The sequence below is a fragment of the Rattus norvegicus genome, chromosome 7 (assembly GCF_036323735.1).
Source record: "Rattus norvegicus strain BN/NHsdMcwi chromosome 7, GRCr8, whole genome shotgun sequence".
Classification (NCBI taxonomy): Eukaryota; Metazoa; Chordata; class Mammalia; order Rodentia; family Muridae; genus Rattus; species Rattus norvegicus.
Window position 1 is genome coordinate 98,432,230 of NC_086025.1, and position 25,792 is coordinate 98,458,021.

Here is a 25,792-nt window from a genome sequence, read left to right on the forward strand (position 1 = left end):
AAAGTTTTCCAATTACCGTGGTGTAAATGTCCTTCTCATGTCTGATTTGAAACTTCCAACTTGATGCCAACTGACCCATAACATTTCTGCAAGTTTAAGGACTTGTTTCTATAAGTAAACAGGAGTTTGCCCAACCGATTACTATGTAACTGTCAGGACTTGGAGGGTCAGTCATTCGCCTCTGTGTGATAATCTGTGATCACTGCTAACTACTTGAAGGTTGGTGTGGGCATTACAGACCCTATCTCCTTGCAGCTCTGTGCTCTGCTTGCTTCTGTTGGTTCAGAGACCTATAGTCTCTGGAAAAGAAACCAATTGCCCTAAATGTATTTCTGTCTGTTATTCTATGTATACTTGTGCAGAGTCACAGCACCGCCCAGTGCCATGTGCCACCAATGTAATCTATGGTGTTTAGTGGCTTCCCAATTCTCTATTCTGCAGGAATAACAGAATTGTTCTAACAACTTTCCTGCCTTTGTGCTCATATCCTGGGTTCTGCCACTGGCAAGCTGTGTGTATTTGTTTGGAGGTCATGTGCTTGGTTTTAACCCATCAGAACTCTGGTTTCACCAAGAAACTGAAGAAGACTTTCTCACATAGCTTCTCTGTTAACTGAAGTAAGGTGTGAAGGTTATACAGTGTAAGGCCTGCAGATGGACAATCACTCTACAATAGCATTGTTGATGATAAGTACTAGATGGGAGCTGAATAGTGCTCAGATAATTGAATTTAACAGGAGTGCAAGAACTAAACCAGAAGCTAACCATCAATAAAAAACAAACATGGGGTATAGAACTAAACCAAAAGGATGTGCATAGGGTATTCTCACTAATAAGTGGATATTAGCAAAAAAAAAAAAAAAAACCACAAAACAAAACAGGCTGAAGGGACCAAGTAAGGACACCTCAGTCCCACTTGGAGGGAGAAGAAAGCAACCATAAGTGGGGAGGGAGGGAACGTGACCTGGTATTGGGTGGGAGAAAAGGACTGAAGTCCCGAGGGCTAGCAGAAAGAATGGAAAAAGTCGATCTTGGGTGGAAGGAGGTTGGGAGGACCCTTCAGAATGGGAGGTGAGAGACTCTCAGGACCCTAGATGAAATGCCCTACACGTAATGGATGAGGTTGCTATCCCACAGTCAAAACTCTGAGCCATAATTTTTCCTGTCAGAAAGAAATGCACAGAGGGGGGCTGGGGATTTAGCTCAGTGGTAGAGCACTTGCCTAGCAAGCACAAGGTCCTGGGTTCGGTCCCCAGCTCCGAAAAAAAAAAAAAAAGAAATGCACAGAGGGGAAGGGAGAAGAGCCTGAGGAAAAGAAGGTCCAGTAACAGGCCCCAAATGGGATTAGGCTCAAGGGGAGGCCCCAAGACCTGACACCATTACTGAAGCTATTGGGGCACTCACAAAAGGGTCCTACCACAACTGCTCTCCAAAAGACCTAACAAGTAGCAGAAAGAGTCAGATACAGATATTTGCACCCAGACAATGAACAGAAGCTGCTGGCCCCTCTGGTTGAATTAGGGAAAAGCTGGAGGAAGCTAAGGAGGAAGGCAATCCTGTAGGAAGACCAGCAGTCTCAATTAACCTGGACCCCTGAGATCTCTCAGACACTGGATCACCAACCAGGCAGCATACACCAGCTGATACGAGTCTCTCAATACATGTACAGCAGAGGACTCCTGGGTCTGGGTTCAGTCAGAGAAGATGCACCTAATCCTCAAGAGACTGGAGGCCCCAGGAAGTTTAGAGGTCTTGTGGGGTGAGTGGGGTGGGGACAACTTAGTGGAGAAAGGGGGTGGAGAGAAGCTATGGGGTGTGGAGTAGTCGGTGGGTGGACTGGGAGGGGAATAAAATCTGGAGTGTAAAAATAAATAAAAAATAGATAAATAGACAAAACAGGAGTGCAGGTTTATACTTGCTATTTAGATGGATAATATCAATCTTACTTTGATTAAACTAAGTAACCCCTATCCCAGGGAATTAATGAGTTTCACTCTTGGGGCATTTTCAGTGAGGGTTAACTGTGGGAATATGTCCTGAATGTAGGTGGCATCATCCCAAGTGCTAGGACTCCAAGCTGAATAACAAGAAAAAAACTAGATGAGTACCAGAATGCATCTCTCTTGATCTGCCCAGATAGAATGAGCAGCCCATCCTCGTAGCATCCCTTAGCACCAGGCTTTTCCAGGAGGGATGGACTGCCAAACACATCCTTCTTCCCTTCAGTAGCATTCTGCCAGGTACTTCATGAAAACAATGAGAAAGGCAACAATGTAGTTGTATTCGGTGATGTTTTTGAAGAGGATGAGGAAGGGACTTTAGGAGGATGGAGAGATAAACACAGCTGTGCATGTGTGTGTGAGAAAAACAGAGACACAGAGACACAGGGATAGACACAGAAACAGGGACGTAGAGAAGAGAAAGAGCACTTCAGAGGAGGGGGAAGGTGTGGAAGCAGAAAGGGGAGGAAGAAAGGAGAAGCAGAAAGAAAAAGGAAAGGGCGTAGAGAGGCAGGTTTCACAATTCTTGCTTAAGTAACAAGAAACATGATGATTCCTGCTTTATAGTCTGTGTCCTACCGTATTGCTTGGCAAAGCAACCCTACCACAAGGATTAGGACCTTTGCTCTAAATAACTGCTGGAAAAAGTCTGTTCCTACTTGGCATTCTGGAGTCATTTGTGCGACTTTTTAGCAATTGCACTGAAAAGACTCTGCTCTGCAAATTTCATTAGGATTCATCAAGGACACTCTTTATAGGTTGTTAATAAAACCATTGAGGTGAGAGGAGTCCAGTGTCAGCTCTGGCAACTTCTCAGCTAATAAGATCCCCAGAACAGACCCAGGGTATATCAGAAGGAGCTACCTGGGGCCACTTTTCAATCTATGTAATAGAAACTATTACTGAAGCCCATTTTAATTAATTTTATTAAAAGATGTGAATGAGATGGTATGGAATGATTCATTATAAAGAAAGTTATATTCCATCCCTGGCCCCTAATTAACTACCTCACAGCTTGTTTCTAAAAATGTGTTTGCTATGACGTTATTTTGATTAGGGCTTATTCTCATGTTATTCTTGGACATTTACTGAGTTTTTCCATTAACATTAGTTCTGCTATTCCCTTCCCCCCCAAGGAATAGATATGAGGTCTCCTAAACTATTCATTGATATTTTACGTATTGATGGCAGACTCTGAGCACCAGGATCAGTTGAATACAGGGCTGAGATGCAGATAGCATATTGGTAATGGTTATGAATGGCTCCAGATTGATAGTATTATGCTGCCACTGACTAGTCATGTGACTCTTAGCTTTGTGACCTCTATGAGTCTTGTTTTCCTCACTGGCCAAGTGGAACTTATTTTCAAGTTGCCCATGAGTTGGCATGGGGCCATTCAGCAGCACTAGCTGTCTGTGGGATGACGCTGATTCCGACAATTGCTCTGACTACTCTGTCCAGTGCATGCTGTAGCCATGTAGAATGCTTCAGTATTTTGCCTGCCCATCCCACTTAATTCCCTGATTTTTTTTAATGAAGACAAAAGGAATTAATATACACAAAAACGTTTCCTCAGTGCCTACATCCAAGAAAATCATTGGATAGAAGGCAAAATAAAGGAATGGATTCTGATAGTGTGTTGAAGTAAATTTCAAACCACTGGATCTAGGCCCACCTGTGAGAGTCTATTAGAAATATTTCTATGATGCTGGATATATGTATATATGGCTCAGAAGGTAAGAATGCATACTGCTCCTACAGAAGAGTCAGAATTAGTTACCAGCAACCATGTATGATTGCTTGTAACTCCAGCTACTGGGCACCAGACTATTTCTTCTATTCAAAGGTGCATAACACCCACATATATAATTTAAGATAGATTAAACGGTAAAGCTCTTTCTGTTAGGATGACATGCATGGTACCTATTTACCTATTTGGGTTTTTAAAGGAACACTCCAGTTGGAATCCAGTGATCTCCTTAGTAAAGTCATCTGTCACACTTTTAGTAAGAGGCAGAGATGGGAAAAGATGGGGTCCGCTGTTGCCAATGCAGAGCTATCCACTTTATGTGACATGTGCCTTATAATTCACATCTAGCTCAAGAAACATGCACCACAATCACATCTAGTAACAAATGTTCCTCTAATGCAGTGGAATCCTGACCAAAATCTTCAGAATAATGTCAATTAAAACATAAATATAATATCATGATGATATTTAAGTATTATGCCTGAGTTGACACCAGAGATGCCAACTCCCAGTCTTACCACTCTCTCCTATTTATTATAAAATAATTTCCTTATGCTTTGTTCTTTCTCCTAATTTGGTAGAAAAGTATCTCTAAACCATTTCCTTCAGCCAGAGTCAACTGCAGAGAAAGTTATTCTTATCTATAGTGATCTTTTGATATCATTTTCCTACATTGCCTGGGACTTAATATTGTCTGTAGCATATGTCTGAATGTTTCTTGTACTAATCCCATTTTCGAGTTTAGAATACTAGTGACCAATGAAGGCCCTCTTCATTGTTGGCACACATTCACGTGTGTGTGTGTGTGTGTGTGTGTGTAAATAAAATCAAAGCTTACAAATATACTTATACAGCTTCACATGTAAACACATCACATGTGTGCATGTGTCTATATACATACACAGACATACTCATATATGTGCATACACATACATGCACACCTACAACTTTTACCATTTCTTTTCCATTAATTTATTTATTCACTTTACCTCCTGACACAGCCTCTTATTATCTCCATATTTCCCCTCCCCCTCCCTTTCAACTCCGAGGAGGGAGAGGTTCCCACTGGGTACCAACCCAGCCAGGCACCTCAACTTACTACAATCACATCCTCTCCCATTGAAGCCAGACAAGTCAGACCAGTTAGTAGAATAAGATCCATAGGCAGGCAACAATCAGGTAAGCCTCCGCTTTAGTTGTTAGGGGACCCACATGAAGACCAAGCTGCACATCTGCTACATAGGTGTGTGTGGGGGGGGGGTCAATTTATAACCCTTGTATGCTCTTTGGTTGGTGGTTCAGTCTTTGGGAGCTCCCAAGGGTTCAGGTAGTTAACTCTGTTGGTTTTCTTGTGCCAGAGACCTGGGATTGGGCAGGCTCCAGGGAGTCTATGAGGGTGACTCTAGCTGAGACTCCTAGCAGTGGAGCCGGATGTGGCTACATCCTGTAGCCAGCCAGGACTTCCAGTAGAGAGATAAGGGAACCAACCCACCCACAAAACCTCCAACCCAAAATTTTTCCTGCCTACAAGAAGTACAGGGACAAAGATGGATCAGAGACTGAGGGAATGGCCAACCAGTGTCTGGCCCAACGTGAGATCCCTCCTATGGGCGAGAACTAATCTCTGCCATTATTAATGATACTCTGTTTTGCTTGCTCTACCTCGCAGCTGAATGAAGCAGATGCAGAGACCCACAGCCAAATATGAGATAGAACTTGGGAAGCCTTTTGGAAGAGCTGGAGGAAGGATTGAGGCACCCATTGGGAGGGGGCATAAGGACCCACAAAAACTTTTACTATTCTTGATTGTTATAATGGCTTATTCTTCATACCTCTTTCTCCAAAGGAAAAAATTTGATTCTTTTATTTGTTTGTTAAAAGGCCTACTATGTAGCTACCTCTGTAAAGCAGATGAAATTGTTTTTCTGTTTTTTTTCCAACAGAAGAAATTTATAGTAACACATTCTGATTACATGTGTAGTAAAAACAAAACCTGAATATTCCCTGCCATTAAAAATTCAGAATCAATTTCTTTGGGTTTAGGGACAAAATTGGGCCATGCACTGCTTGGTTAGGGTCAAATTGAGTTAAAGGGGTGATATATGCACCAAATTGGGAAACTCATCTTTGGGAGAATGTTCCAGAAGAAGGATTGCTTCTGAATGCTATTTCTTCCAAACAATCCTGCATCAGGGACGCTGTCTGGGGATACCTAGAACTCAAGCAGCCACTTCTAGTCATGTGTTATATGTTTCTCACCACCTTCTGGAGACACCTTTGGTCATAGGGTGGCAGCCACTCCTACCTTAGCTTGGGTAGATGGAGCAAACAAAGACCAGTGTGGTTTGGATCAAGGTTACAAAACTGCAGTTCTGTCTTCAGTGGTCACTAATAAGAGTGCAAAGAGTTAGGGGAACTGGAACAATGGAGCTCTCTGGCTCTGAGTATTTTACTGCAGTTGTTGTTGTGTGTGTTTGTAAGATATGTGCAAGTGTGGCACATTTGTGGCATTGCACCTGTCAGGAGGTCAGATTATAGCTTTATGGAGTTTCAGCTCCCATTCAACTTTATGTGCATTCTAGAAATTGAACTCAATTCACCAGGTTTGCAAGGTATTCCTTTAGACACTGCAATATCTAGCCAGTTCTCTCTCAATTACTTTGATAGTCTCGGCCCTTGCCTGTAATGTTTAAAGTCAGATTTATTATATTTTATTACTTGTTTTTCATTAACAGACACCATTTTATGTACTTAACTGTTTTGCAACATTGCTTTGGATTATGTATATACCATGGAATGATAAAAACTAGCTAATTGCATATTTTACCTTATGTGGGTTTCATTTTTATAAGCATTTTTCAAGATACAATATGTAATTGACCACAGTCACAGTGGTGTGCAAGGTCTCTTAGGGTTATTCTTAAAACTGAAAATTTCCACCCTTGAACTATAACTTTCCAACTGCTGTTCTCATCTCTGCTTCTGGGAGATCAGCTTTCTCAGAGATCACATTTATGAAACCCTGCATCATTAGTCTTTTGATCCTTGACTTATTTCACCGAATCTAATGCCTTCCAGACTTATCTATGTTGTTAAATTTCACAGCTCTCCCTTTTTAGGGATCATTAGTCAATCCGTGTATGTATGTGTGTGTGTGCATAAATCATGTTTATGTTAAGTTCATACACATACAAACACACATGCACATATACATTTTCTAGTTGGCTCACACACATATGCGCACACACACATTTCTGTTAGAATAAGTGCTTTGAGGTAGAATAAAACAAATGCATCATATGCAAATGATAAATTGGTAAACAGTAACCTCTTCTTGATAAAGCTAGTAACTTGGATTCTCTTTTATAGGCACAGAAGAGTATTTTCAGCATCTATCTCCCAGAGTGAAAATACTTGGCAGAAGGAGTGGGGATTCTAGAAGCCTGAGTCAATTACAACCACAGCTTGCCGAAATCCAGTGCTTCTTTTCATTCCTCTGTGCCATGATTTCTTGTTAACTGAAGAATTAATGCTGGACCTCAAGTCTCCTACATTATAATCAAGGAGTTCTTCGGGTATTAATAGGCTCTGAGTCATGTAGTTAAAAAAATATGCAATGTGTCTTATCCTAAGGAAGTAAAAGTGATACTTAATAAAAAGAATGGAAGAGAATGCCCTTGAGTCATTTCAACTTATCTAGTTTTACCTCACACTGTCTAAATCCAAAGCTCCAGAGTGGCCTTAAATTGGCCATTAAAAGGGCCAGGGACAAAGTTCTTTGCAGAAAGAGACATGAGAGTAAACCGAGCATGCTCCATTTTTTTACGATGCTCTCACTGCAGCATGTCTTCATAAGACCAAGATAGAAGTTCTTATGGAATGTTGACAGTATGTTTTATTATTTGAGTGTGAGGTTTGTATAGGTATAAGTCACAGACTTTCAGTGCTGATAGAGATGTCAGTGAGGTCTGGTCTGGTCTCACAACTGGGTTTCCAGGGCTTTGCCCAAGTCTCACTCATGGAAAAGCTTAATAAACATTTGCTTACATAATTACTGACTGGCTGACAGGAAAAGCACTACATAGCTGCTTAATTGTGGAATCTCTGGATATCTGTCTCATTGCCCCTTAAGACCCATTAAAGTGTCAAAATGGATCCTTGTTTAAAGGCCAAGAGTCTCAAGTGTCCAAATGAACAGTTAACTCACCACAGTTTGACTTAAAGGAAACTTCAGGTTTGAGCCTATAGCTCATTTGTCTAGTCTGTAATGGAGAGAACGTTCATGCTACAGAAGATGGAGAAAAATGGAATTGGCATTGGCCATCTCTCTGCCCATGAAGACTCCAGTTTCTGTCACAAAAATCACAGCAAACACTATTTGCTCCTATTTTACCTCATGACCCATTGATTCTTCTTCTTAAAATTATGGGAATATTAAAAAATTTAAAAAAATTGATCATGAGAACTGTTACATTTTTGTCTTGATATTCAAAGACTGGCAGGGTTGGGGGAGGTCAGATGAGATGAAAAGCAAGTGGCAGTTGTATAATTTTATTAGATGGAAAAGGCTTTATTTTTAGTTATGCATATGTGTGTATGTTCATGTGTGTGTGTGTGTGTATGCCTGTGTCCATGTATGTGTTCATATGTGTGTTTGCATGTATATGTGGTTGTGTGTGCTGGAATGTGTGCACTAAGTGTGAGTGCCTGTAAAGCCCAGAAGAGGTTGTTTGATCCTCTGGAGCAGGAGCTACAGGTGATTGTGAGCAGCCCAAGGGGAGTGGCATGAGAACTGAACTTGGATCCTCTACAAGTATTGTTTGTACTCATAACCACTGGGCCATCTTCCATCTTCACACAATTTTCTTACCATGTGATAAATGGCATGGCCCTCACTGAAGGTTACTGCTATGATGGACATGTGGTCTCTGCTGATGGAAAGATATTGAAGAGATTTAGAAGAATTCTGAATTTCTAGTTTCTTTTCTTCTTACTGGCATATCAATATGGTAGCTTTCATGGAATCCTGGGTGTATACAGGAGCCTTCTATAGAATTTTTATGAATCTACTTCTACCAGTGAGCTGGTCTGCCTAGGAGCTAGGACAGTGAACTACTCCTACGGGGCTAGAGAGTATAGCCAAATAATAGGATGACATTGGGTATGGCATCAAGGAGTGATAAAGTTCCTAGACTTTTTTACACCTGATCCTCACACGCCTTCCTTTTTAAGTAAAAGAGTGAACATATAACATTGCCCAGAAAAGGTAGGAATCCCAGCGTTTGGTCTAAAGTCACCCAGACCCAAGACTTCTGCATCTCTCCTGATTGTCCATGTCCTTGTGCTGCTGCACCTGATGTGCTTGGGTTCTGCTGCTCTTTGGTGGAAGATGGGTTCCATCAGATACATATCCTATTCCTTGGTGTACACGGTCCAGCAGAAAGGCCTGCAGCCCACAAACAACACAAAAGCTGCTCATCTTTGTCACTTATCTTACTCTTGGAAATAGTGCCCATGTCACCAGGAGCTTATCAAAGCATTTTTTTCTCTTCTTTTTCTTCGGAGCTGGGGACCGAACCCAGGGCCTTGCGCTTGCTAGGCAAGCGCTCTACCACTGAGCTAAATCCCCAACCCCCAGCATTTTTTAAATATTGGTTTCACAGGGAAATTTCATGCCAGATTTTGTGAGAATATGAATTTCTAATCCCTTTCCTTTGAGGAAATAGAATTGTCTATGCAATCTTTTACATGCCAGTGAGACATATCAAGGTTTGGAGTTATATTTTGACAAACTGTTTCTACTGGCTTTGCTCCATCTACTCTAAATGCACCTTGAAAACCCCATCTCCCTAAATGCAATGGTTTTTCAAGGCCTCTCTCTTTCCAATACTGTTCAAGAATGTATTATTTAGAGGTCTGTAACCATGGTGGAATCTCAGTGCGAATTGTGACAGTGATAAACTTTTGTCACAAGGCCGTACAATTTAACTCTAGAATCTTCCAATCCTCAAAGTGAAGTGTGATCATTAGACAAGGAGACCAACTTGTATGGGAGAACCAACAGATATGCACTATTTGTGAAATAAGGCAAGGCATTAACCACATTCCAAAATTTTCAGCGAAGAATGAATGGAGCTATGTATCTACTCACACACACTGAGGCTTCAAGTACCATGGAGGCCGTTACAACTTACCTGATAGTTTTGATCATGCTGAGGCCCATTTCAACACAGCAATGAGCATGGTCCTGGCGGGGCTCAGGCAGTCCTGACACACAGTAGTAGCAGTCCCCCAGGATTTTAATGCGAAGACAGTGATGCTCCTGAAAGGAACAGAGTGGTAGGGAAAGGACCATGTCATCAGGAGGATCTGATCATCAGAATGCTCAAGGAAAGATGCAAATGGAGTCAAGTGCTCTATACTTAAGAGTCAAAAAACCTCCAATGTTAGAACATGTTTTACAGTTTCTATATTTTGGATCTGAAATGTCCTGCAAAGCTCTGGGTAGCAAACTCTTGGACCACAGCTTGGTACTTTGTGAGGTGGTGGAAACTTTGAAGAGGTGTGGTGTATGTGGGAGATCTGGATGCAGAGCCAGATGCCATGGACTCCTGAGCCCACTTGAGGAATATTGATTGGGCTATATACAGCCCTAGATCTAAAGAGGCTACCTCCAAACTGGTGAGACAGAACAAAGGACCCAAGCCTAGAGCAATGTTAGCTTCCTCTGTTTTCAGGAAATCCATGCTGAGTGATCAAACCCCCTCCCCTACAAGTCACATGCAATCAAATTAGATTCAGGAGTTCAGAGGGTGTAATGCCTCCCTTGGCCCTTGATTATGTAACTACAGTCTTATTGGCTGAAAAATTGTATATAAATTTTGTACTGAATAATACAAGTTAGATCTGCACCCCGATTCTGGTCTCTGGGTCTGAAATCTCTGTGGGCTCCATATCCACTTTTCCCCCATTTCTCAGTCCTGGTTCTGACAGCTAGCACCCAAAAGATGTAGTCAATGGTTTTCTAGTCCCTGGGTGGTATACTGTTAATGCGGGACCACTCTACCATGAGATCTTTTTGTTGCCAGCCTCCATGAGATTAGTGGTTTGAGGCTCATCATAGGTCAAAGCAGTAGGGCCAAACAATCATTGTTTGATACTCAAAATTGAGGCAAAATATGTATTTCCCCTATAATTAGTCACCTCTGGTATTGTGTTACAATTTGAGTAACTGCATGAAATGGTTTCTTCAGGTACATGGTTTGGACTGAGTATCCTCTGACAGGCCTTCTAGGGCTGAGCCATAGAGAGCTATGACTTCCGTGTTAGGGGAATATCTTTGGACAACAAGGTCTCACTCAGGGCTAGAAAAAGGAGTTGTATATAGAAAGAGTCTCACTGAGCTGGAAGTTCAGTAGACAACCCGTGAAATACCAAGATGAAAAGATGAAAAGTGCTGTGCTGACTTCTAATATAAGCAGGTTGGTAACTATTGAATACAAGTTAAAAAAAAATAGTTGGGCAGAAATTGACTCTGATGCTTCTATAACTGGGTCAGATTTTCAGAACCTTCCCAACTGCCCAGGTCAGCACAGAGACATCCTATAGGTTTTGGTGTTGTGAATACCCGACTCCTGGATGGTTTTTAGGAGCTTGAGGTTCCTGTCTATTGACTAATAATAACCAAGTTATTACTTTTATAAGAGAGCTATTGATTAAGTCTGATCAGATAGAGGGAACTGGGGGTCTTTCTGTTTCTCCTAGAATCTCTAGAGTACAGCAGCTAGATTATCTTGCCCACTAGTGTTAGTGTCTAGGACTATGAGCCCACAGGACCATTATTAAAAGTACCAAAAGGCTCAGGATATTGTCATAGGGTACTTTTGTTTTGTTTTATTTTATTTTATTTTATTGCAAAATCCATCAATGAACTACTTTTTAAATTTTGTCAAGTTTTAAAACAATAGTAAAAAATTCTATCAGCTTGGGACCTTCGCATAAAACAAATTTGTCAAAAATGCACCCAAGAACGAAAAACAGAAACATTTTTTTAGCAAACCCCTCAAAAGACCAATGGAAATGCTCTCATCTAGTTATGACGTCCAAAACCTGTAATCCTTGCACTCAGGAGGTGGAAGAAGGAAAGTCAGGAATTCAGGTCAGCTTTGATTGCATACTGAATTTAAGAATAGCATGGGACAAATTAGACAATACCTCAAAAAGCCAAAGGAAAAAAGAGGAGGAGGAGGAGGAGGAGGAGGAGGAGGAGGAGGAGGTGGAGGAGGAGGAGGAGAAGGAGGAGGAGGAAGAGGAGGAGGAGGAGACTCTCTACTAGCCCTATTCCCCTGAAAGAGCAAATATTTCAAGACTTAAAAACTAGAAAGATTTACTCTTAAAGAAAACACCTAAATGATTTCAGCATGACAGGAGTCACACAATGCTGTTCTTATCTTGGTGACTACTCTTTTTCTACTCTCATGCCCTTGAGCTAAAATTTTTCAGAAAGTCTAGGCTTTTCACATGAGAGAGAAGACTCAGTATTTGTTTTATGATCCTGGTTTGTTTTGGTTAACATAATGATCTCCAGTATCATCCATCTTCCTTTTCCAAATGTCATGGTTTTACTATTCTTTACAACAGAATAAACTTCTACCTTCTACTGTGTGTTTTCATTCTCTCTCTCTCTCTCTCTCTCTCTCTCTCTCTCTCTTTCCATGTTAATTTATAGAACATAAATTTAACCAGGAGATAAGGAGTGTAAGAGATACATCACTTTAGTCTTCTGATTTTATATATATATATAATATATATATAATATATATATGTGTGTGTATACATATATATATATATATATTCATTCTTGATCTTCGCCTATAATGGTTCCTTTCTTTGATTTACAGAACACTGAGGCTGAAAGAAGGCAGGGAGTGTTGGTTCTAGGCATGAACAATCACTTGGGGGAGGGAAGAGTGTATGTGACTTGGGCTGGTGAAAATCTAGCGCTAACAGCCTCAGATGCAGAGGTTTCCTCCCTCCTGGCTACAGTGAGGGCTGAAAAGAAAGAGATTGGACAGGAAATACTTTGGTCTAAGATTCCGTTTTATCTGTATGACAGGTTTGCTAGCTTCATTATTTCACATAACATCCTGGAAACACTGATAAGTGAGTTTCAGTTCTCTATATATGACAAGGTCAAAAGAATCTATTTGGTCCTTAATGCATAACAGAGGACACATGGCCATCCCTTAGCAGTGTTAATGACAGCTGATGCTTGGGGATAGCCAACATACTGCTTCTTATCATTCACTTTGGGCCTCACACATACAGGATGAATAGCTGTCACCTCTGCTTTACAGACAAGAAAGGCACAGGATGAAACATACAGAGAAGCCCCCAGGCCACAGATAAGCTGGCACAGCCTTCAGCACTATAGGTGTACTACTCAGTGACTCCAAGTCTGGGATATTCCCACTGACACTGAAGTCAAAATGGTTTGGAAAAATCTAAGTAAGGAAAGGATGAGCCCCTTTGCACAAACATGCACTGCCAAGCAAAGGTACATTACGGTCTTCCTATTCATCTTATGCCATCCTTTCATATACCCTGGGCTGTGACTCATACAGGCAATCTTCAGGCTTCCGGAGGCGAAGCCCACACCGGCAATAAGAAGTAGGTAGATGGGGATCTCAAGCTCATATCTGTATGACTCTGGAGCTCAAGAAATGACCTCTCTTAAATTTCAAGAATTACAGGACAGTACAGAATAGCAGCTCTCCTGACAAAAATATATTCTGAAAAAGAGATCACATAAAATGATTTACTACTCTTTTGGGGAAGACACTGAACAATGCCTATTTTTCTTGTAAACATAAGTTAAAGGTCGCAACTTTCCTGAAAATCTATAGGCTCTAAGGAAATGGGAATAAGTCATTTATCTGTCTGTCTGTCTGTCTGTCTGTCTATCTATCTATCTATCTATCTATCTATCTATCTATCTATCTATCTATCTATAATCTATGTATTTTTTACCTATCAACTATTTGTGTATATACATGCACATAGTATACAAAACATTTCATATACAAAATAAAATATATAGTATATACTATATACTTGATACATATGTATGTACAGGAAAATGTGTGTATATATATGCAAGGACTAGCTCCTTATCTGCCAAGTTCTGTCAGTTTTCAGACACATTTTTCTTATCATGTTTGATGAGCTGTCAGATGACTAAATAGAATGTTCCAAGTAAATTCTATCAGACACTGCTTTGAAAATTCATGCTGGAGAAGCCAGACTGCTTTAGAAAAGGTATTTAAAGAGTAAAGTAGGAAAAGGACCATCTTCCATCTAAAGACAGTCTTATAATCTTTTCTTCCCATCTTGATATGTTTAATATCATAAAAATCTTGAAAAGAGTTGATTAAATTACATATGTGGATAGGAGATGAAGTTGGGGAGTACACCTTGAATGAAGATAGCTATACATTTTAGAAGGAGCTAAAATTACAGAAGTAGAAACTGCTATTATACATTTGATGTTTCAGTTTTACCAAAAACAAGTGTTTATTTAGTTATAGGAAAAAAGTACCAAGTGAAAGGATACTCAACACTAAATCCTTTAAAAATAAAACTTAAAATCATGACAAACTTAAATTATTTTGTCTAATTTTATTTTATTAGAATCAGAGAAGTGATATGGGAACATGAGGTTCTAGTACAATGTAAACTTTAGAAAAGTTTAAAGTGCCCATGGACACCCATTTTCCATTACATATTCAGTGCCTTGGGACCTCAGTTTCCTCTCCAAGCTCCCCTTAAAGGGCAGGTGCATAGTACACATATGCTCTGGGATTCACCATCTTTAGCCATAAATTTATCACACTATGTTTGGAGGTATCAAACTTGATTGTCCCTATATCTTTCTATGTCAGTTCATTAGAAATTGATCGATCAGCTCTCCATGGTGTTGTTTCTTATTGTTAAATATTAATGTTGCTCTCCTTAATTTTTTAAGGTTTTAATGATATCATTGGTATCATAATATAACATCCTTTTTTCAGATGTTTTCACCTTATTCACAGAGTAGTGTGTGCATACTTACATTTATTTTTCTTCTGTTGAAAAGTTAGATAAGGGCCATGTTGTTTTAAAAGATCAGACAATAGTTTTATCGGTGGTCCAAACACTCTAAGCTGAGCAACCTGAACCCCAGGGACACTGTAGAAAGAACACTAAATGGAACTGAATTTCATGGGCAACTTGAGTGGAATCTTTGCATCTCAATTTCGGGGCAGTGAAACAATGGGGCAGTGTAAAATGTTCTGTGGTTTCTCTCTGATGTCTCTGTGATTTAAATCCTCAGGAAAATACTAATAGCGGGCAACCAGAGTCTTAGCAAAGTCCACAAAATAGAAGACGTAAAATAAATGCTAGCACAATTCCCTCTTACATAACAGCAGAGCTCAGAACTCAGCTGAGCTTGGAGTTTGGGACTTGCCTGAGGTGGTGGACAGAGTCAAAGGGGAGTTTCCTCATTTCAAAGCAAGTGGAACCATTTTCAGTCGAAGAGTTTGTGGAACTCTCCAGGCAAGGTGTTTCAGCTCTTGAGGCTGAGGTGTGGGAAGGGGAAACATGAATGACTGGAAGTTACAGATCATGAATGTGAGCATTTATTTTTAATGGACCTCACATGTATTATTTAATTTATCCTTCTTGATTTTGGTAAGAAATGAGACTCAGGAAATGATAATCTATCAAGGAGCATCCAAACCAAACCTGTACCAACACCTTGCGCTTCAAGGCATCCTGCATGAACAGAGATACCTTAGAGTCCCATACTCTTTTCCCTTATATGTCTGAGGTTAGTAGTGAGGAGCCTCCGTTGGTCTGGGTTCATAAAATTTCACCCTGTGAATAGTTCTGGATAGTTTACTTTTTTGACCCTTGGTTACTCTGTGAATAAGGTGAAAACAACCAGGTCTGCCTTGCAGGTTAGTTGTGAGAACACCATGATATAATCTGAGGAAAAAAGTTTCTCTCACCAGGGAAAGCACTCAGCACTAGTACTTTATGAGTGTTTAATATTCATACCAAAATTGCTAAGTTTACTCCATGATACTCATTTGCATGCTTTGTGTGTGTGTGTGTGTGTGTGTGTGTGTGTGTGTTGATGTTTGAGCATGTGAATGCATGTGGAAGCCATAGGTTAATCTTGAATGGCTTCCTTAGTTTGCTCATGTGTACACACACGCACACACGCACACACGCATACATATGACAACTCAGGGAGGCTGGCCAACAATCTCCAATGAGCCACCTGCCTGTTTCCTCAGTTCTTGGATTATAATTGCACACTATTGTTCCTAGCTTTTATTTATTTATTTTTTTATTATTTTTTTTTTTGGTTCTTTTTTTCGGAGCTGGGGATCGAACCCAGGGCCTTGCGCTTCCTAGGTAAGCGCTGTTCCTAGCTTTTTAACGAGTCTTTTTTTTTTTTTTTTTTTTTTTTTTTTTTGGAGCTGGGGACTGAACCCAGGGCCTTGAGCTTGCTAGGCAAGCGCTCTACCACTAAGCTAAACCCCCAACCCTGTTCCTAGCTTTTTAATGTGAGTATTTGGGACAAAACTCAGGTCCTTATGCCTATATGGTGAGCACTTTATCAACTGAGCCATCTTCCCAGTCCCAGTTTTTAAAAGAATCATTGAATCAGATGATGTATGTTTGGAATGTAGTCTCTGGCTTCCTTCACCCTTGGGTAACTGGTTAGCTGTATATCCCTCTTTGCCCCCTCTCCTCCACTACATATAAAATCACTACGGTGAGAAGCCAAGGCTTTGAAACAAAGCTCACAGTTCTTTAAATGCTGCATTGTTCCCTCAAATCCTGTTCCTCCTTTATTCTTGAGGTTCACTCCTGACTGGTCTCTCTGATACCGGCTATGCTCCTGCAGTCTCATGCCTCCCAGACCTTTCCAAGCAAGCAGTCTACTTTCACACTTGCCTTTCCAGTGTGTCTCATCCTAAAAGCTCTTGCCTACTCTGGAGCCTTCATCTCAGGATGCTGCTAGGTCACTAGCCCATCTCCAATCTTGTTATTCTTTTCCTTTGCTTACCATGATGCTCCTGTTTATCATTGTCTGAAGCACATGGCTACAATGTGATAGATTCACCCTTTTCCTCTTGCTGGACTGGGGGATTCCTGGGGAAAGGCCTCTGTTTGCTCTTTCCTTAGTTTTGTATTGCGCCCAGATATAGCAAATAATAAATGGTTGAATAAGTTAGATTAAGTAAACCTGTTTCTCTCTCTCTCTCTCTCTCTCTCTCTCTCTCTCTCTCTCTTTGTGTGTGTGTGTGTGTGTGTGTGTGTGTGTGTATGTGTGTGTGTTGGAAATGGAAATGATTTATCTGATATGAGAAAATGACTTTGAGCACATCTTTTAATTCTTACTGGAGGTCATCTTTATTCTTTTTGTCTTTGAGAAAAATAATATTATGAACCATATTAGAAAAGAGCAAAAGAATTTGTAACTTACACTATCACTGGTTCAATGGTTATATGCGTATATTTCTCCCTAAATGCCATGTTTTAGGTAAATTCAGCCCTCTTCCTAGGAGACTTCAGTTTCCTATCTACCAGCTGTCCAGTAGCATCCACTTAGAGCTTAGGTTCCTCTTTCCCCCTTTCTCCTACCTTGTGCTATCCCTTACTGTAATTTCTTTACTTTGCTAATTGGCCTCTCAATCATGTATAAGACTTTCCCTTTAGGCAAATGTGTGCATTCATGCAACCACCATGAACAACCACCATGCCCCTCCCTGATTTTCTCTCCTGGGAAAGTTTTTTTGCTAGAAACTTCTCCACCACATCCCAGTGTTCCTTGTATCTCCATATCTGCTTTTTGTCTCTGTCATTTGCCTTTTATAGAATGGCTTATAGGTCCCCTAGTCTCCACATCTTACATTTACCATCTTTCCCAGGGCATACTATATGTGACCTTCATTATGGCTGTATTATTCTTTTCACTGCTCAACAGCATTACATCAATCATATTTGCTTATTTTACTCTGAGAATTAGCTTCGGAGTCACTATCTTTAGGAAATAGTCTCTGATAAAAAGGTTACATTCTGCCTTTGTGGTTTCAGAGCATTCCCGAGTTGACAAGACTCTGTGCACTCATTAATAACCCTAATATTCCCAAGTAAACTTATCTTTAAGACAAGAGATAGGCATTCATCATTCTCCTGCACCCAACATGTAGGGGCATGACAGTACTTAATGGCTGCTGAGATGCAGCTATGACAAGACCTCCCTGGGTAGGTGACAGTCTTAAATGTGGAATTTGACCAGTGAATTTCTGCTTGGCACAGTGTTACTTAATTCCCACGATGGCTCAAGAAATCAGTAGTGCTGTGGACACTTCACAAAGCTGACCATGACTTGCATTTACTCCTATTTGAACTCAATACCACTCTTCAGTGCAGGGTTACTATGTATTTTGCTGTCACTTGAGTAGATCTAGGGATACAGGACTGTGTTTTGATAGTAGGTGCCCACCTCCTTGCCTCTATTTTCTGTCTTAGCTGTGATTAAGGCAGCTGGGAAATAAAGGTATTGTTTTATTGGCTAAAATGCAGCTCTCAAGGTAGGTCAAACAAAACTGATGGGATGCCCGGCACATCACTGGTCTTTGAGAACAGGCTAATTCACTGCAGATGGATGGAGCTTGCTAGGAAACTGCAGCTCTGGGTACCAGCTCTGAGCCTGCAGCTGGATGGCACCTGGCCTACTGAAAGGAGAGTAGAAAGCAGACAGAAAAGACCAGGTTGATTGTAACATAACCAGCTGTCTTTCATGGGAAAAATCAATCTGAGAACCCCACCACTGCCACTTGAGATTGATAAATAAGCAATATTGGTCTTCAGGGTGTGAGAGGGTCAGGGGTCCATGCATGGGGACAGGATGCAGAATGGTAATGGCCTTGACAGTGAAGGCTGAATCCTTTCCTCCATAATTCCACATGCAGGCCCTCACTTCTGCAAGGACTAGGATGGAATTAAATGCAACTCACATGGGCCAGCCGATCAAATCTGGCAAAGAGCTCGTTGAGCATCCTGACAAGCTCCTGAGCAGACAAGGTCGTAGAGAGGTTGGTAAATCCTTTGACATCTGCAAAAAGAATACTAAACAATGGGGAAGGAGAGGGTGAGGAAAGATGGATTAATATTTTCATCCATTCTGGGATAGACACAAACTTCATTCAAATAACTCAACCATGTCTGTAGCTCTTTGCCATGGGTGATAAGAGAAACCTCTCAGGGTTTAATAAAAAGGGTCAACTTAGAAATCAGGAAGGATAAAAGGACAGCTGAAATTGGTGCCCTCTTTGTCCTGTGTTGTAAATCACCCTCAAGAGTTAGGAGACACATTTGTGATGATACTTTATGATTTATCTCTGTGTTTCACAAGGCACAGTAATGCAGGTATCACTGACCCAGAACAAAACAGGCTCGAGTGGAAAAAGGACACAGAACCTCTTCATTCCCGAGCACTCTCTGAGTGCATTCTACCTGCTAAACAACTAGAACTAGTTTTCTCCCAAAAATAATGAGCTAAGGTGGCAACATTGAGGCCTTGGCAGAACGATTAGCTACCCACACTCATATTTGTAAGGCTTTCAGTGATATGAAGTCTTAATCTATGCTTATGGCTTTGAACAAGGAATGGGCACAGTCCTCTAAAGCTTTCCGTAAGCAGGCACTGCATGGCCACTGTCATGATCTATCTGCCCAGCTCCCTGGTGGGACCAGCATTGCTGTCTCCATACTGGTGACATGAAACAGAGCTGGTACTGTCGTTAAAAGTCAGTTCCCCACTCATCTTGCCTTGCTGTTTCAGGACCTCAAAACATAAAGATGAATGCTAAACAGGACATCATATTTGATTTTTGCTTGTACTTCACTTTTGGGAAATGTCTGGGAATGTCTTATGCCCCATGGCTTTGCACACTCTGTGACTGGTGTCCTTTCTATTAAAATCATACATGCTCTCCATGACATCACTCGTATAACACTAATGAACACTTATAGGGGCCTCTCCATGTGATGTAAACAGTCAGACCCATCTCCAGTGTCTTACCATTTTCTGTGCTCCCCTCACTCCATGACACTTAACAAGAACACATTGACTCACGGCTCAATGGGTTATAAAACAAGACAAGAGTCTCCTCTGGGTTCTCCCTGCTAAGAACATAGTTGGCTTCATCACCTGCTTTCTGAATCAAATTGGTACAAGTACTCAAAATGAAGTCCTCCTTTCCCAGAGTGTGCATTGTTCTCACCGGAGAACCTTAGATCCATCATGGACCCCCGTCACATATCTACTCCAGGAAGGGCCTTGAGTGAGTAACCACGCATACTGATGACATAGAGGCTCCTGCTTCAGTCACTGGGTGCAATAAGGGATTGGTGATTGACAGAAGCAGCCCGCCATTTGTCATTCTGTTTTAGCCACGTGCTGGACTCAGGGACAAAAGGTTTCTTTACTCTGGACAGAAACTCAGAATCTCCCACCAGGTATAACTGCACCCTTTACCACCAGTAGGAGGCAGTAGTCATACAACCCATGGTGAGACTTGGAGATGTTCAGGAGATAAATTTTAGGCAGGAGCTATTGAGGAAACAAAGCAACAGTAGAGAAGAGAGAACAAATGAAGCAGGTTGCTATGAAGAGGACGACAGGATTAGAAATAATTTCAAAAATGCTCCTAATGCCACTGCAGGCGGCTTCGGGGGTTGGGGAGGGGGCGGAGCAGCCGGTCTGGCTTTGTTCGCAGACACTGGCTAAGAAAGATCCTCCTCTGCTTCCCTTCTTTCTGGTCTTATTTTAGCATCCAGTGGCCTCCCAACAGGCAGGTGGGAGAGCCCACTCTGCCACCAGCGAACTTCATCCTCCTGGCACCAGGAGCCCATGACTGCTGGCACCTTACCACTGCTCCTCTTGGAGAGGAGCAAGTCCTTAGGGGCTATGGTGCTCACAAAATTCTTTCTTAGAAACAGCTTCTCTTACCCAGGGGCATGGAGAGCACAGAGCAGGAGGCCACGTGCTCATTGATATGGTGTGAACTCCTGGAAAAGAGACCCCATCAGAAGATGTGTTGAATAAACTGGGGGGATAGAGCTCTTGTGGACCATAGAGTGGAAGAACAATGATTAATGTAGAATGGAGGCCGAGTGCATTCAATGAACTCTGGAGCCAGAGTAGAATGTTGTACATGTGCAGGGTTATTTTATCCTTTTCCTGTTTAAAGGTCATTTTTCACTTTCTCCTTTTCTTCACTGTGTTATGTTATGCATTCTATTAAATATATTAGCTCTTAGCCGCACCTGTGAATGTTCTGTGCCTGGCACTGAGGGCACACGTTCCAGTCCACTGTCCTGCAGAGACAGCTCTGACACAGGCCTTTAGCAGTGGTAACAGCCATTCTCATTTGGATACTAGACTGCCAAGTAGACTTTTAAAAGCAACCTCTGTGAGAAGGCTCTCCCAACCACCCATCATGGTGTGTGTGTGTGTGTGTGTGTGTGTGTGTGTGTGTGTGTGTGTGCGTGTGTGTGTGTAATCTATAACACACACTTAGCCATAAAACATTTACTTATTTGCTTATTATTATTTTCTAATATCTATCAATTTCTGCTCTTCCTGGACCTGCTTTGATTGTCCAACTACTTTGCCACCATGGAAATACAGTGGGAAACCAGTTATTATATACATATCCTGAAGCTCATCCTTAGTGAGAACAGACCCTTTTTCCAGACTTCGTGTTTCTGCTTTTTAAATTTGGCTGACCCTTGTCTCAGGTGGGGCTGAAAGGAACCATCTGTTCTAGACAAGCTTCTCTACACCCTACCCTATCCTCTACTCCCTTGATACTGATTTGTCTCCTAAAAATACACCATCAATTATAATCCTTTGCACACTTGATAATACAACTCCCCACTGTGTTGAGTAATAAATACTGTGATCTAGAGGCAGTATTGATAGGCTCCTATTTTTCTTTTTTTGAGAGACAAAGTTCTGTGTGGGTGTACTTCTCACTGGGGTTGCTTTTTACAAATTTCTGCTTGGCAAACTCCAGTGTATGTAAATCTTGGTGGCTGCTATCACTGCTAAGGGCCTGCCAGAATCATGCCTCTCTGTAGGACAGTGCACCAAAATGTGTGATGTGTGTCCTCAATGCAGGCACATAGTACACATGGCTGCTACTAGGTAGTGCTACTGCTTGCCAAGCTTGTTAAACTGAGAAGAAAGAGAATGTGTGCATGTGTGTGTGTGTGTGTGTGTGTGTGTGTGTGTGTGTGTGTGTGTTTCATTTTGGGAGCACATCAATACAAAGATTTCTATCCAATGCTTGGAAATCTTGCCTTATAATATTTGGTAGGAGGGAAATGCAATTCTATTATGCAAGCTGAAAATGTCAGGTGCTAGCTTTTCTGGCTTTTCTAGAAAATGACTAGGCTTAGCCAATCATATATATTTGCCTCAGGCTTTAACTTTAATGAAGCAGAGGCAGCAACGTTCCACATCTGCTGAAGAATTGTACCCTGTGTGTCAGGACCATGTTCTTTTTTTTTCCCAGAAGAAGTAGTCTAACAGAGACCATTGCAGTGGTCCCTCTGTAGTCTATTGTACTCATGTGATTTTTGAGTTACTTTTCTGTCTTTGTGGCCTTTCTTTATTCCAGCCCATCCCCCAAATCTGCTTTGCTACCCTACTCCAAATATTCTGGGAGCTGCCATTTAGCATCTAAGTGTATTTTTAATTCACCCAGGATTGATAACTAGGAAGCATGTCTGAAATAATCTATAATATGCCTTGTACTAAACTGGATTTTTAAACCTTTGTTTTATATATGTACCTTCATTCGTGTAATCTATAGAAAACTCTGCAAGATAGCTGCTAAATCATCTGTTTCACAGACAGATAGTGAAATTGAACTAAATGAATTATTCAAGGCCATATACAAGGGAAAGTCAAAATTAAGAACTAAATTAAGGTCTTCGTTACAATGGAGGTAACTCTCTGGTTTCAGTATCTGCCACACATTCTATCATGCTGAGCATAAAAAGGGTAGTAAAAGCCAGGTGGACTGATAGATGGCTGACTATATGGGCAGGTGGACGGTTAGATGGCTGGGTAAGGGAATAAATGGATGAGTATTTGGAAGAGTAAACAGATAACCCAGTGGGTGAATGTATATGTGTATGGTTGCTTACAAAAATATGTTTATAATGAAAAAAGAGCTGCATCTTTGTGTTGATTTCACACATTGTGTGAGAGACATATGGAAGAGATTATGTAATTATAACTCATGCCCCCAGGTGGTGTTTTAGAATGAACTTTTTTTATGATCTTCTAAAAGGCTTTTGAACTTAACATACAGCAAATTAACTTTAAAGGATCCTTGAAATAAATCAGCCAGCAAAAATAATCAAAATCTCCAACATTCTTCTCCAACTTCAAACTGGAAATGTAGATGTCTCTGATGAATTATCACTCCTTAACTCGTTAATTGGGTAGACAAAGAGCTATACCATGTCTGGCACTCAGAGCAGTGAGACAGCGAGGGGAGAGGGACAGGCACACGTGCATTCCTGGCTCTGTGGTGGCCAGGGTGTCCAGCTCCTCACCTGACGTTCTCGTAGCGATGGATGTAGATGCGGTGGAACTGATGCTGCAGGTGCTCGTCCTCCACATTGGTCATGTCATTGATCATTTCTAGGACGACAAACCTGGGGAGCACAGAGAGCACAAGCCGCTCCTAGGAGAAGGAAAAAGGACAGCTCGTTAGGCTGAACTGTGAGATGGATGTGGGTTAGGAGTAGAGGTGTAGAAGCCTCAAACCTCTTAGATTGCTGGAAGAGTTGCTAGTTTTGTAGCATTCCATGACCACTAAGTGTCTGTTGAGTAGTAATGGGTGCGACACCTACTGAAGTGACATTTACAGTCTTCTAATAAAAAATGGAAAAGATATCACCTATCCCGTTCCTGGAGACACTGATACACATTGATGAGTTGTGAAGAGTCATATGGAAGAACAGAAGGTCATCAGTGAATGAGGTGGCTGATGGTGTGATTCAAATCAGGGGCAATAAATGACCTTTCCTTGGAATGATGTGAGACCTAGTATTTATGATGAGCCATTCCTCCTAGAAATTATAAATAGTTAATGCATTGCCCTTCCTGAGCTATCCCTTCTAGAAATTATAGTCAATGTGCGTGCCCTTCCATTTAATTGAGGGAGGATGTGAATGAAGGGTGGTAAACCAAAGGAGGGGGTTTTAACAAACAACAAGAAAAGACATTTAGCCAACTCTTACAGCACCAGATGCTTATATTTAATTCTGATGATAACTAGAAGGAGCTCAGTGGTACTAAAAAGGGACAGTGACTTGAACCTACTCACAAGTTAAAATACTTCTGTGACTTGTTTGGGGGTTAGAACTGTGTGTGTAGCCAAGGAAAGAGACAGGGGGTTCAGTGGAGGAAGCTCCCACAATGCTTGTGGTGGGAAGTTGTGATCAACAAAAAGATTCACGGGACTGGCAGAGGGAAAGAGGGTCTCACTGAGATGTGTGAATTCCAAGTCTGGCTGATAGGAGGAACCTGCTGCAGGTATGAAACCATGGAAACGCAGTAGGGAAGCCAGCTTATGAAGCACCAATTCCTTTTTAAACATATGTTTTTTCATTCAGTGCATTCCTTGACCATTTTACACATTTATACAATGCTCTGGTTATGATCATCCAACTCTTCTTTGACCTCCGTTTATCCCTATCTGCCCCAAAGTTTCCCTACATGACCTTTCATCAAATTCATGTCTTTTGTTTTGTTCTGTTTGTGACCCACTAAGTTTATCCAGGGCTATGGGTTTGGAGCTATTCACTGACACTCAGCCATCGGTACATATAGAAACAAAACAGGACTTGTCCTCTGTTGCGATCTACCAGTAGCCAATAGTTCTGTGATGAGCTGTTGACCAGCTCAGGGTTGGGCAAATCCAGTGTAGGCTACCACAGAGGCATCAACTCTTTATCAAAATGAGAAATGAAGACACGTGCAGTTCGCAAATGGAGACCTGGCATCTGACAGGATGGGAATCCATGATAATAGCGATTACTGTTGTAGAGAACAGAAAGCCCCTGTTAACTAGCAATACAAACTAAATCCTCAAACACCTGTGTATGGTGAAATCCAGACAAGAGTCGGGATTCTGATTTACAGACGGGGACAGATGCATTCCAATCACTATTTTTTGTGTCCCTATATGGCTCTTAAACATTGCTGCTTATTACAAGAGTCTAAATGCAACTCTGCAGAAAGCACTCACCAAATGTACTAATTGCATATGTTGCATAGCCAGGATGCAATTCTTCTTCTTCTCCTCCCTGCTGGGATTTTTACAGGATGGGGAAGTCTTTGCATTCTGAGTCTCAGGAGGTATTGCATGCTTTTCCCAACAAGAAGTAAAGATGCCGCATTGCACGAGCTATGTGATTCGTGCCTTGGATCCCTGATTTGTCAGAGATAATACCACCATCTATTTTGTGGGGTCGCTGTGAGAATTAATGAAGTAGAATTTGCAAAGGACCTAGCACTCTTTTCTCTACTCTAATTAACCTTGCCCTGCATACAAAGAGCTTTATTAATAAAGTAACCCTAAGTGCTGTATAATGATGCTTCTCCCCCTCTTGAAAGCTGTCCTACGGTGATTCTGAGAGGTATTTTTTTTGCAAATGCCCCTACATCATGACTTTTTCAGGTTCCCTAATGCTATTTGTCAACTTCTCAGGTGCTTATGGCCTCGTTCATACAATTGCTGCTGAATGGGAATAGGTGCTAATCATAGCTTTAAGGAGGACTGGTGCTCAGCATGGTAGATGACATTTAATTATGATGCTATTTACCCACTTAACATAATCTGGGCAAGAGTGGGTAATGGAAATCAAGCACAGATCACACACATGTGTGCACACAC

At 41.3% G+C, this 25,792-nt stretch overlaps 1 protein-coding gene across 8 annotated transcripts in view; it reads right to left on the reverse strand.

Moving 5' to 3' along the window:
- Positions 1–25,792, reverse strand: part of Adcy8 (adenylate cyclase 8) — a 249,254-nt gene that overhangs the window by 125,796 nt on the left and 97,666 nt on the right. For all 8 annotated transcript variants that reach the window (XM_039078567.2, XM_039078565.2, XM_039078564.2 and 5 more), the window contains 3 exon segments: positions 23,445–23,575; positions 18,827–18,938; positions 9,944–10,071 (listed from right to left, as the gene is read on the reverse strand). In XM_039078567.2, coding sequence (XP_038934495.1) covers positions 9,944–10,071; positions 18,827–18,938; positions 23,445–23,575 — 371 coding nt within the window.